This window comes from Nuphar pumila, chromosome 3 (assembly GCF_984573655.1).
Source record: "Nuphar pumila chromosome 3, dmNupPumi1.hap1.1, whole genome shotgun sequence".
Taxonomy (NCBI): Eukaryota; Viridiplantae; Streptophyta; class Magnoliopsida; order Nymphaeales; family Nymphaeaceae; genus Nuphar; species Nuphar pumila.
In genome coordinates, this window is record NC_143251.1 from 80,661,759 (window position 1) to 80,675,549 (window position 13,791).

At 39.1% G+C, this 13,791-nt stretch overlaps 1 protein-coding gene across 1 annotated transcript; it reads left to right on the forward strand.

Annotated features, from left to right (window-relative positions):
• The first annotated feature begins 890 nt into the window (after positions 1–890).
• Positions 891–13,407, forward strand: LOC149843083 (26S proteasome non-ATPase regulatory subunit 1 homolog A-like). The gene is made up of 14 exons (XM_089999594.1): positions 891–1,323; positions 4,617–4,680; positions 5,041–5,146; positions 5,250–5,361; positions 5,441–5,609; positions 9,562–9,699; positions 9,769–10,151; positions 10,265–10,400; positions 10,524–10,772; positions 10,861–11,081; positions 11,178–11,436; positions 11,708–11,940; positions 12,016–12,541; positions 12,716–13,407. Exons 1-14 carry the CDS (start codon positions 1,181–1,183, stop codon positions 13,034–13,036), a joined length of 3,060 nt encoding a protein of 1,019 aa, XP_089855720.1. The 5' UTR covers positions 891–1,180; the 3' UTR covers positions 13,037–13,407.
• The last annotated feature ends 384 nt before the right edge of the window (positions 13,408–13,791 follow it).

Sequence of the window (13,791 nt, forward strand, 5' to 3'; positions counted from 1 at the left end):
CATGTATATAAGAAGACATGACATGAGTTTGTGTGCTCGGTGCATAGCACACCTGAGGGTCGACTCATGAGTTGGGAGAGCCGACTCTTCTTTGGTTTTGGTATTATGATCTACTATACGAGTCAACGTCTGAGTTTGGTGGGTCTACTCCTATTTTGTATTTGTTTGTGGTTCAAATGTGATGAGAGTTGACTCCTAGTTTGGGAGATGACTCCTCTTCTGGCCTTGGGTTATGTTATTTTTAAGGGTTGACCCCTAGTTCGGCAAGGTCTACTCCTTTTGAACATGTGTTGGAATTGAACATGATCCATACAAAATCAAGCATATAGATGACGTCTGCAATGTCATAATTAAAAATAAAATTAAAAAGCCTGAAAAACCATTTTATCATATTAAATTTAGAATTTTTTCTTGTAGGGCTCTCAATGGGTTGGATCCATGAACGATCAGGGTATACTCATACCTGTCCATATAACAAATGGCCGGGTTCAAGTTTTGTGTGGTCATGAAATTGGAAACACAAACCTGAACCCATGTAACTTAAAAAATTTATTACTGAAAATACATATAAAATACTCTCATGTAGTTGGATACCTAACAAAAAAGCCAGGTCAGAACAGGTAGACATAACCCAAACTCGGCCTGCATAGTGCTTGAATTGGGTTCTGGTCGACCCAAATATTATTAGGGTCGGCACTTTTTATGCCCATACCCGAGAATTTGGGTTCAGGTCGGGTCGGGTCGGGTACCCGGTGCAAACCCTACCGATTAGCAGTCCTATTTGCATTGCATCACTCATTGACCATCGTATCGTAACCGTTCGGTCAGAGCATCATATCAGGGATATTTTAGTAATTTCATCTCCTCCTCTTCAACAAAAGCACAAAACAAGGTGGTGAGGGAGGGGCCTTTTCTTCCTTTTGCGTCCCACTGTGGATCTGAGTTGTTTGCTCGATCCGCAAGAAAGAGGATTCCTCACTCCCGGTTTTCCTGCGCCACTATTTCCACCCAACTCCCCCCCTCCTCCTCTTTCTGCAGAGAGAAAAGGGGAAAAAGAAGGGAGACGAGGGGCGCTCTGTGATCCATCGGCCGATTCGATCGCTCTCTCTTTCTCTCTTTCTTTAGGGTTTTGCTTCTTCTTCCTCTTCCTCTTCGGCGTCGGCGTCTTCTGCTTCCTGCAATGGCGGCTGTCGTCAGTTCGGCGATCGGCCTGCTGGCGATGCTCAACGAGCCGCACCCCGTTCTGAAACTCCACGCCCTCACCAACCTCAACGCTCTCGTCGACAACTTCTGGCCCGAGATCTCCACGAGCGTCTCCACAATGTGAGTTTTTTTTTCCTTTTTTAGTTTCGATCCTCGTCGTACCGTTCGCGCGGCCGCGTTTGCGCTTTTTCTGTTTCTCCGTGGTGAATTCTCGGAGCGGATTTTCGTGATTAGGGTTTTGCGCTGTTAGTTTGAGTGTTTTTCCTGTCGAATTGAAATAGGGGTTTCTTCTGTCTATTGTTGCGTTTGCTGTACGTGGTTTCACTGGATACGTTCTTCTTTATGCTGTTGTATCATCGGGGTTTGGTTGTCCTCTCTCTCTCTTGCAATTTCGATATTTTGTGGTTTTCTAGTGGAAATCTTGGGGGGTGGGGTGGTAGGTTTCTTGATAGATCCTGATTGATGTTTGTGTGGAAAGTTGGACATTGGTGGAATTGGGTGTGATGAGGGATTCGTCTGTTTCAGTTTGTTGCGAGAGGGTTTTTTCCCTTTGTATTGGGTGGTTTAGCAGCATGGGCATGGGATCATGAAGAACAAAAAACGTTTCTGGTTGAGGGTTATGGTTCTCCCTTTTCACTTTAGTTATATTTTTAGGTGGCTTTGGGTGGAGGCATTGTCATTCTACCCATAATTCCAGAGAGACGCTATGGTGGTTTTCTCCGTGGAGAATATGGGTCAAATTTGCTGCTTTAAGCTTTTTTGTTTGAGTGTGATACGAATCGGTTCATTTTTTTGTATGGGAATATTGGGAAACCATTCCTTTATTGATGGGGGCAAGCTGTTCACTGTTGCTCCTGTATACCTCTTGTACAAGAATGGTACAAAAGAAGCGGTATAATATGCTTATGAGGTTGGGCTTTAACCACTAGGGTGCAGATTTTGAGCTCTGCTGGATTACACATGCTTAAATTCAGCTGGGATTGAACTTTTGGCGTGGTAAATTCTTTTCTTAGAATTATACAGAACAATCACTTAAGGAGAAGGTGTTAAATTTGAATCAGAACCTTAGGGTGAAGAATGCATTCCCTGTTCAGTGGGCTTGCTGGCGTTTGGTTCCTGTACTTTTCTAGCTCTAGCACTATGCTCGTGTATGAACAAGCGTTACATGAGCATAACCGAAGCTCCTTATTCCTTAAGTGTAGGTTAGCTTATTTACTGCCACTGTTTATGTATTTCATCATCTTTCTATTCCCCCCTTTATTCCCTTACCCACCCCCCACAATGATCCAGCATTGAAATATTTCTTTTATCTATACATCATAGAAAATGAGATGATGCATCCAAACATGGACACACACACACACACACAAACATAGACATGCATACACGGTCAAAAAGCAACAAGTGAGTTTGAGACAGCACTGTTGGAAATGGAATAACAGTAGTGGCAAGTGAAGCAGCCACATTAGACTCCATCCATATCCCCATGAGGCTTCCATTGAGACTAGGACTAGTTCTCGCCTGCAACTGGGAAAGAAAACGTTGCCCGAATGGGTGGCTTCAGATAAGAGTTCTAGCCTAGCTCATTACAAGGCAAAAAGATGCACCTTTCATCACACTACTATCCATACTAAACAACATTGTTGACTTATTGAAACTGTGAATCATTCTTTTCATTTTTTTTCCTTATTATGTCTCTTGTCTATCATTCGCCCATGGTCACCCTAACACCTTCTTTTGTGAAGGCTAAACTAGCATCTCAAATACAAGATGTGAGAAAATAGACCACATCTCGCCAGTGAGGAAAATATAATAATTTCTAAGAAAGCATTACACTTTCATTCTATGCTAATCATGGTGCTCCCTAGTAACAATAACAGGGTAGTAGACTAGTAGTTATTCATGTTGTCATCTATAGGATTCCATTTAAGCAATGCTCATCATAGTCCTTCACAATAAGCCTCCTAGTATATGTGATGCTTAGCTGAATTCGGATCTACCATTCCAAAACTTGATGGTGTTGCTATCGTTCATCTTGTAATTGAAATGACTAGTACAGCTACCAATGGATTCTAGCCTTTTTCTGTGGCATGACTCAGTTTTTCATCTGATACGGCTCAACCCCAAGAAATTGTAACTTTAAGAGAAGGCTTAGTTGTATCATGTCATACAAAATTGTACCATATGATATATTCTCATAGTAAGTAAAAAGGGTTTTGAACATCATCTCTTTAGTAGTTGTTATTGCTGCCATTTATTCTTGGAATCTTTAGGCGCAAATGGGGGTTATTTCGATAATAAGACTGAGTTACCTTTGAATGGAACCGATCTTTTACTCCACAGGGTTCTGTAACTATCATAATGAGAGAGGTTTCTATTTCCTTATGCCAATCTATGCTTATTCCTCTGCCAATGTGAATGATATCCCATTGAAGATAGCTTATTGATCTTTCATTTATATATATATGTTCTATCGATCTTCTTCTTCCATTAGATGTCTTTTAATCTTGCTATGAAACATCATTGTGATTAAATATTCTAATGGATTAGGTAATATATTTCTTTTGTTTTCTTCCCTGTGGGGGTATCTGGTGATTTTGGTGAAGGTGAGAGAATGTTTACGAGCCTTTTATCTTTTCGGAATTTTGGTGATGAACTAACGGAAAGCATAAAGATTGACATCCGTGTTGTCAAGATAGACCTCAAAAAGGGGATGTTAAATTCTTTTAAGTCTGATCCTGATTCAGATCACTAGATCATAGTTTGTTTTTCAGTAGAATTCACTGGGTTTGTTAGACTGGGCACCAAAATATTGCTATATATACCATATATTGTGAGAATGGAAATAACAAAATACATATTTTTTGTAACCAAACAAACATTGTTGCTCTAAGTTGCATCTGCAAGTAGGGTAACTAGTTCTACTAGCAAAGTTATCTGTTTGTACCTTTTTTTTTCAAAATTTCCCATAATGATTGTCACTTTGTTACCTGTGACTATTTTATCTATGTTAATCTGCCATGCTGATTTTTGGGATTTACTATCTTATTGTTGACAAGTGAAATCTTTAACACTATCACGTGAAACAAACATCTCTATCTGAGGGTATGTGTGGAAGTGGCGACAAAAATGTGAAAATTCTTTACAAAATGGTAAAACAGAATCCTCCCATGCACTTCCAAACAAGACAAAGATTTCATATGATTTTTTTTTGCTTTTTTGTATGATTTTACCAGCTGGATATATGAAAGGTTCCTCCATCTAAGGAGGTAGAGAAATAATAGTGAAAATTTTCATATCCTTGCATCCCATAGCTTTCATAATAATCAATTTCTTAAGAATAATTTTACCACTTCCAAACGTGATTTTATAAATCATGGTCTGGTTTATGACTTGTATAACTTTGTATGCAGTGAAAGTTTATATGAAGATGAAGGATTTGAGCGAAGACAGCTTGCTGCATTGGTAGCTTCGAAGGTTGTAAACTACTTTCTTGTGGTATTTCATTAATTTAATGTGTATGGAATAAGTGGTATAGGTTATTCTTGTAGAACTTGAAGTTACGAGTGCCTAAATATTTTTTTCAACTTGACCTTGGATTCATAGCACTCATAAAGGGGCTGTATGAGCTCACTAATAATCCATGAAAAACCAGGAACAAACAAACTTTATGTTTGAATGCATTTTCTCCAATATTTGTACAATGTTGCAGGAGGATCAGTTTGTTCTTCTTCCAAGTTTCGGATCAGCATGCAATGCTAAACTATTTTTTTTGCAATTTTCAATTAAAATCCTTTTGTCCCTTGTTTAACTAATATTATTTTCGAATTCCTGCAGGTCTTTTATCATCTTGGTGAACTGAATGATTCATTATCCTATGCCTTAGGTGCTGGACCTCTATTTGATGTTTCTGAAGATTCTGACTATGTTCACACAATTCTTGGTATGGAGAGCAATCTCTCTTGAATCATTCATGTTCTTTCATGGCCTTGGGGGTTTCTCTGGATGTTATGATTTTTTGAACTCTGTTTTACTTCTCTGACCAGCAAAAGCTTTAGATGAATATGCAAGTCTTCATATGAAAGCAGCTGAGTCGAGTGAGGAAGCAGAAAAGGTGGATCCAAGATTGAAGGCCATTGTTGAAAGGCTTCTAGACAAGTATGTGATTTTAATAGTTTTTTGTTTCTAGCATTCTTTCATTGTTTGCACTTCTGATCTTATATAATTCATGATTCAGGTGTATCCTGGATGGAAAATTTCAGCAAGCAATGGGAATGGCTATTGAATGTAGACGATTGGATAAATTGGAGGAAGCAATCACTGGTAGTGATAACATTCAAGGGGCACTTGCATACTGTATTAATGTCTCTCATTCGTATGTTAATAGAAGAGAATATCGGTGTGAGGTATGGCATTTATCTAATCCTCTTGTTTTATGTCTCAAGAAGATAAATGCTTCAACATGTTAGGAGGTGTTTCACTTGGATGATAGAGCCACCTGTAAGCTTCAATCTGTTAGCAAATATGGTTCTGTATGAAAGGAACATAAGGGGAAACTGGAGTTTTGAGGGGCATCTGGTTATGGGGTTCTGATGCTTCTTGCATTACCATGAGAATTTCTCAGGGAGATATACAAAATCCGTCACAGTGTCCATGAGGCATCACATCCCAAACTTCATTGGATATGCTAATGACTTGAAAGAAAAATGAGGTCGTCAGTAAGGCCCATGATTGTGTATAAAACAGATCTTGTGATATATAGTGTAACTATTCTGTGAATTGAAATTGGCTGATTGTGTGAAACAACGTAAGCTATGTTAAGGTGAACAATAGTCAAGTGAGAATACCAGCCAATTACGAGTACATGGTAGAATTTGATAGAGTGGCATTCAATAATTTTTGAATTTTAGGTCATTCAATGATCTGGGTATGGGTATGGGATACTGGTCCAGTCGGATTAGAGCTGGCATAGACCAAACTCATAACCTAATTCTTTTTCCTTTTTTTTAAGATGTCCTGGTCAAAATGATGGGGCTTTTCTGATCTCACCCTTGACCCAAACCCATGAGACATTCACCTCCCCCTCCTGCTGGCCAATTGTTGGTTGCTACAGAGAGAGAGAGAGAGAGAGAGAGAGAGAGAGAGAGAGAGAGAGAGAGAGAGAGAGAGAGAGAGAGAGAGAGAGAGAGAGAGAGAGAGATTTAATCCCCTTCCTCGCTTTTTCTTAGCCAAAAAGGACAAAAGTGTCCTAATTACAAGATGGTCTCTCTTAAAATATTTTAGACCAATGTGATGGAACTATGCTTATAAACCAGATCCACATCACCAGCCCAGCTTATATATATAGTAAAGATTTGCTATGTATGTGCAAACGACCTAGCAAATGGGGCAGAACCCCCTTGTTTGGATTTTCTCTCACATCTAACACCATAGATGTGATCTACAACTTTTATTTAGTGGGAACCGGCTTTTGGATTGCCAGAATCTGATCTGTATACAGGTTTTTCCGATGATCTAAAAATCAACGGCTATGAAGCCGTTGATTTTTGCCAACTCATAAAAACATGATCCAAGAGTTGATTCCTACTAAATCGAGTGTGCTGAACACATCTATAAGGTTAGATTGTGTCAAAAACAACTCGCGTCATGAGATTCAAACTAGATTGTAGGTACAATCGATTGTACCAAATATAATATATATATATATAGGATAGCATTTGCTACCCTTGTGGATAAGGAATCCCGTGGTTGGAATTTATATGGAGAAGTTATTTTGACCACGGTTGTAAGTAGCGTATCGTTCGGGCCCAAAGTTAGATATGTATTGTAGCGTATCTTAAAAAATTGTATTTTTTAATAATTTTTTTTAAAAATTCTAAAAAATCAAGAAAAATTAGCAAAAATTTTAAAAAAATCATAACACATGAAACAATGATGAAGTGCACAAAATACAACCATAAAATCACATATGAATCATTTATGTATCTATTAGCTATATAAGACATCATCAAATATCAACTAATATAGATAATATTACATGCATATCTCAAGAAAAAATACAAAATATTAAATATCTTGCAATTAAGAACATGCCACAAGACTCATACTTTCATATTACGTAATAAAAAACAAAATAAGCAAATTTATGAACACTTAAGTGTTAAATAACAAAGTTTTTTGAAAATATAACGTCAATCATCATTATCATTATCTTCTTGTTCTCCTGATATTATGCTAGGGCCTATAGGGAGCTCATCTTCGTCATACACATCCTTTCAGAGCTACACATACCGCATTTTTGCCTCACTCATCTCTTTTTCTTTTTTTCCCTCTCAAATTAGTGAATAATTATTGGAATTGCCATTTCACAACATCCGACAAATCCATTGATATGCAGAGGCAACACTGTGATGTATCCCGACTAAATGATGCTTCAACCGAGAGATACCACCCGAAACAATGATGACAATAGTTGCACTCAATTTTCATTTGGTTTTCTTTTCACTCACTACTTGATGCCATCTTCCAAAAAAAAAATCGATGAGAAGAAGATTTGTTACCTTAGCCCAATCCCTTGAGTGAAAAAATGATGGAAATGTACTTTTACGTGAGAAATCCATAAAAACCCGCACTAACACACTATGTCACATGGGTGCGGGTGCGGGGGTGTGGCACTTTAAAAAAACTTGGGTGCGGGGGTGCGGCAAAAATATAAAAAATTATATATATAAAGTTTAAAAGTTGGACATAAATGACCCTAGGTGCGTTGAGTGCACCCAGGGTCAGGTTGACCGCATCGGGTGCGGGTGCGACGCAGGTGTGACACCTAGTTGAAGAGTCCCTGTGACATAGCTTACACATGAATCGTTTTCCAAATCACTCTCACGCTTCTTAGGGTGCGTGAGTTCTCCTCTAAAGGCATTTACACAAATAAGAGAATCGACCCTATAGAGGTTTTTAAAATCCAAAATTAAAAAGTTAAGTTTCCGTCTTTTTAAAGTGCACCGGACACGTATCATACAATACAAGGTTGTATCTTACGGTGCAGCTGGTACGGACATGATACACACTTGTATCGTGATATGAGTGTGTAGCGTATCGAGTTAGGCCATAGTTATGAATCGATACGGTACAATACTTACAACATTGGTTTTGATCAAATATGACATCATGGATGTATTTAGCATATTCAAAATAGTAGGAATCGACCCTTGGATCATATTTTTTCAGCGTAAAGATATGCTTTTTTGAGGTTTCAAAATTTGTTTCATTGTAGGCCATTGATTTTTCAACTCTCGTAAAATCTGACATATGTCGAAAAAACATGATCCAAAGCTCGGTTTGTACTAAACTTGATATGTAGATCACATCTAAAGTGTCATGTGCAAAAAAACTGAAAAATACAAATATTACAAATTTTCACTAAGGGGTTCCTTACCCACGAGGGTAGCAAACATTAACTCACATATATGTATGTATGTGTGTAGCTTATCACTGTACTTGCATTTTTTAGAATCTTGTGTTGTATTCTTTTGTACCCGTATGTGACATAGGGTAAACCAAATCCTTGTGGTTTTATGATAATTCCTACTCAATAGCATTACTACAACATTTGTGTATAAGAAGTTGTTTGTTGGAGATGCTTGTGGCTACGATCTGTGCTTGATATCTTACCATGACCGCAATCATTTCTGTATATGCTTGATGATGAGAATTTTTGGATGCTTTCTTTATTTAAATTTTGATGCCACCTACTTATATGGCTATGTCGAGTAGCATCTGCAACCTTTGAGTAATTCACTGTACCAATTGACAACTAGTTTGGGGCATTTAATGTTCAATATATGAAATTTTGGCAATTTCTCACCACCGAATCAGTTTCACTTTATATTTAAGCATAATCTTTGTATTAAGACTGGGGATTCAAGGACACTGACAAGATCATGCTTGATTTCCCCGAGCATTTTATCTTCAGTAATCATTTATGCTTAGTGTGAGCTAATTTTAAGTCAGCAATCCACAATTGTCCTCATGTTGATTGAATGGATGGTCTTATGTTCATGGATTGTCAGTAAGTTTCTTTGGTGTTAAATCTGGAGTTTGTGTGCACTACAATTCCTTTTGTCTTGAGGATATTATTTTCACTATATGTGGATGCTGCCACACACTTCTATAAGATCTGGTGCCAGATTCAAGATTCAATTATTTAGTTTTTAAAATTGTCATATTAGTCACTGGTTTTCCTTTGGATGTTGATGTATCTGTTATATGCATTAGATAGATATTATCTACGTTGGGAATTGTAATGTAGTTGAAACATATTGAGATTTTTTTTCCTTGTCTTGGTTTTTAACCCAGGTTCTGGGCCTTCTTGTGCAAATATATCAACGACTACCTTCACCAGATTACTTGAGCATTTGTCAGTGCCTCATGTTTTTGGATGAACCTGAAGCTGTTGCCAATATACTGGTTAAATTATTACGATCGAGCAGCAAGGCATGTGCTCTGTCCCATCACCATTTATTGTCAAAACATGCTTTTGTTAACCAACTACTTTTTTTGCAGGATGATGCTTTGCTGTCATTTCAGATAGCCTTTGATCTTGTGGAGAATGAGCATCAGGCGTTTCTTCTGAATGTTAGGAATCGCCTCCCTGATCCTGAGTCACGACCGTCAAACCGGATCACCCCTGAACAATCATCAGATGCAGTACAAAACAGTGCTAGTGGGGCTGGTTCTCAAAATGAAAATACTTCAGGACCAGATGCTGTTGCAAACACGGGTGAGGATGCTCAAATGACTGATGGATCCCTTGCTCCCAATGGTGACCTGCATGAAATGGATCCAATGGAGGTTGTGTACGCAGAGAGGTTGGCAAAGATAAAGGGGATCCTATCTGGTGAAACTTCCATCCAGTTGACATTGCAGTTCTTATACAGTCATAACAGGTTCATTGATCTTTAGCTGCAATGTGTGGGTTATTTTGCCTTTGAATTATAACCATAGATTTTACCTGATGCCATTATTATCTTTACTGACTTTGCTGCTTGCACTGATATAGGTCGGATCTTCTTATTTTGAAAACTATAAAACAGTCAGTGGAGATGAGGAATAGTGTCTGCCACAGTGCAACCATATATGCCAATGCAATCATGCATGCGGGAACAACTGTGGATACCTTCCTTAGGGAGAATCTGGTAAATGGCATTTCTTTGGCTTTTGTCCTATCACCTTTTTATTAAATTTAACATGTTATAGTTTTTCAACCACAGAAGATATGTATAGTTGGAAAAAAGATGTTCACATCTGTTTTCTGGCAGGACTGGCTTAGTAGAGCTACAAACTGGGCAAAGTTTAGTGCTACTGCTGGACTTGGTGTTATTCACAGGGGTCACCTTCAGCAAGGCAGGTCTCTAATGGCACCTTACCTCCCACAAAGTGGTGCTGCTGGTGGGGGTAGTCCTTATTCAGAAGGTGGTGCCCTATATGCTTTAGGACTAATTCATGCCAACCATGGTGAGGGCATCAAGAAATTTCTTCGTGATAGCATGCGCAATACTGATGTTGAGGTGAGCTCTTTCCAATCATGGTACTTTTGAGGGTTAACTCTTGAAATTGTCCATCGTGCTGATCTGAATATCATTATGGCTTCTGCAGATTATCCAACATGGCGCCTGCCTGGGTCTTGGTTTGGCAGCACTAGGAACAGCAGATGAAGAAATATATGATGATGTAAAAAATGTGCTTTATACAGATAGTGCTGTGGCAGGTGAAGCTGCTGGTATTAGTATGGGCTTGCTCATGGTTGGAACTGCCACTGAGAAAGCAGGAGAGATGCTTGCATATGCACATGAAACACAGCATGAAAAAATCATCAGGTTTATATGAATCTCAGGTTTTATTTAGATTTTTGTCTTCATATGATATCTGAAAAGCTTGATCATCACTGGTATGTTTGGAATCTTTTCATCCAGGGGCTTGGCACTTGGTATTGCACTCACAGTATATGGAAGGGAAGAGGAAGCAGACACTCTTATTGAGCAACTGACAAGGGATCAAGATCCAATCCTGCGATATGGAGGCATGTATGCACTAGCATTGGCATATAGAGGAACTGCAAACAACAAAGCCATCCGTCAGCTTCTCCATTTTGCAGTATCCGATGTCAGTGATGATGTAAGGAGAACTGCAGTTCTAGCACTGGGTTTTGTGCTATACTCTGAACCAGAGCAGGTTATTTCTCGACCAATTCTAATTTGCATCATTTTTTTCTATTTGAGTAAATGCCATTTGGGATTTTCTACAACATGGAATCTGGAAGAAACACCTTGACTGTTTTATAATGTAAAGTTTTTTTCCTCCCCTTCTGATGTTTGTATTCAAATTTTGCCATACCTTAAGTCAGTTCTAAGATTTTGTATTTCGTGTTTGCATTTCTTATTTCTGTGCATCTATCATTTAGATAATACTAGCTAAGCTCTCAATCTTTGTGCTATCTGTGCAGACGCCACGTATTGTTTCCCTTCTCTCGGAGTCCTATAATCCACATGTTAGATATGGTGCTGCTCTGGCAGTGGGCATTTCTTGTGCTGGTACAGGCTTAAGTGAAGCCATTTCTTTGCTTGAGCCTCTTACTTCAGATGTTGTAGATTTTGTCCGCCAGGGTGCTCTTATTGCAATGGCTATGGTCATGGTTCAGACTAATGAAGCTTGTGACCCTCGTGTTGGCACTTTCAGGTATTTTCTGTCCCAGTGCAATTTCTCTTCCAGCAAACTTGTCTCATCTCTCACATGACATTGTTGGCTATGCAGGCGACAATTGGATAAAATAATTCTTGACAAGCATGAGGACACCATGAGCAAGATGGGTGCAATTTTGGCTTCTGGTATCCTTGATGCAGGTGGAAGAAATGTGACCATCAGGCTGCTTTCCAAGACCAAGCATGATAAAGTTACTGCAGTTGTTGGGCTTGCTGTATTCAGCCAATTCTGGTATTGGTACCCTCTTATATATTTCATCAGCCTTTCATTTTCACCCACTGCTTTGATCGGGTTAAATTATGATATCAAAGTCCCAAGGTTTGAATTTTTATCACATGCCAAACCTTCATTATTTGAGTATCCTCGGCCCACAAGCCCACCTTCTGCAACATCCACCGTTAAGCTGCCAACAGCTGTTTTATCGACATCTGCAAAGGCTAAAGCTCGAGCTAAGAAAGAGGCTGATCAGAAGGCTTCCATGGAGAAATTAGCTGCTGAAGATGGATCATCATCGAACGCTGCTTCAAGTTCTGGGAAAGGTGCCAAAGCAACTGAAAAGGATGGTGATTCTATGCAGGTAACCCTTTACAGAGCTTCTGTTCGTGGTTTCTATTGTCGAACATGGATAAAAGGAAAATGTTCAAATCCCTTTAGGTGCTCAAAACTGGAGACTGCCTATTATGTTGTATGACTATTTGTTTTACTGCTGTTCCCCTCACTTTTGTTAGCTAAAATTTGGAACTTGTCTCAGGTGGACAGTGCTTTGGAAAAGAAGGGAGAGGCAGAGCCGTCTTTTGAAATTCTGATAAACCCAGCTCGTGTGGTGCCTGCTCAGGAGAAGTACATTAGGTTCCTTGAGGAAAGCCGATATGTGCCTTTGAAATTATCCCCCTCTGGGTTTGTGCTCTTGAGAGACACAAGGCCAACCGAACCTGAGGTACTTTCGTTGACCGATGCACCAACTTCTGTAGCTTCCACTGCGGCTGGTTCTGCAGGGCAGCAGGGATCTGTTTCCGCCATGGCAGTTGATGAGGAGCCTCAGCCACCACAACCCTTTGAGTACAGCGCGTGAAATCAAATCAGGAATTTATGCAGCTTACCAGGTAAAGAGGTTTCATGTTGGAATGGATTGGTGAAATGAGCACCTCTGTCAAAGAGAATCCCTCCAGCGTTTGTGTTCGAGATCGCCATTTTTCCTGGTGTGTTCATGGCCATTCTGCTGATCGTTCTGCTTTTTTTTATTTGATTTGAGAGAGGGGTGGAAGGAATTTTGCTATTTGCGTCTGAAAACAGATACCCCTTCTCAAGCTGAGGATTGTGTAGGCATAGCGTGTGGTTCAGTTATTCAAGGTTAGTACATCTTGTAGTAGTTTTGAATCAACGGAGCAAAACTTAGCTTATTATCTTTCATCCTTTTTATTACGCAGCAACTGTACCTTATTATCTTGCATCCTTTTTGTTATACACACCACCACCACCACCACCACGTAAGGAAAAATGCTGTTTTGTTCTTTCATTCTTGTAGATGGGTTGTTTTTAATACATTTTTTTTTCTGGTTTGGATTTTGATAACCACGCTGGAGGGTTAAGCCCCCCTCCTTGGTATTGCTGAATTTAAAGATTGACTCTTTTGTGCCATCTAATCAAGGGACTCATCTTTCCATCAGATAGGTACTGGGTTGTTATTCACAAAAGTAAACAATAAACAAATAGAAGAGCAAGGCCATATAAAGTTGATCTTACACCTGTGAAGTATCATCATTTACATTGGTTAACTGTGGTGCAAAGTGCAAACCATTCGTCGACCCTCTATCATTGCAATTCATG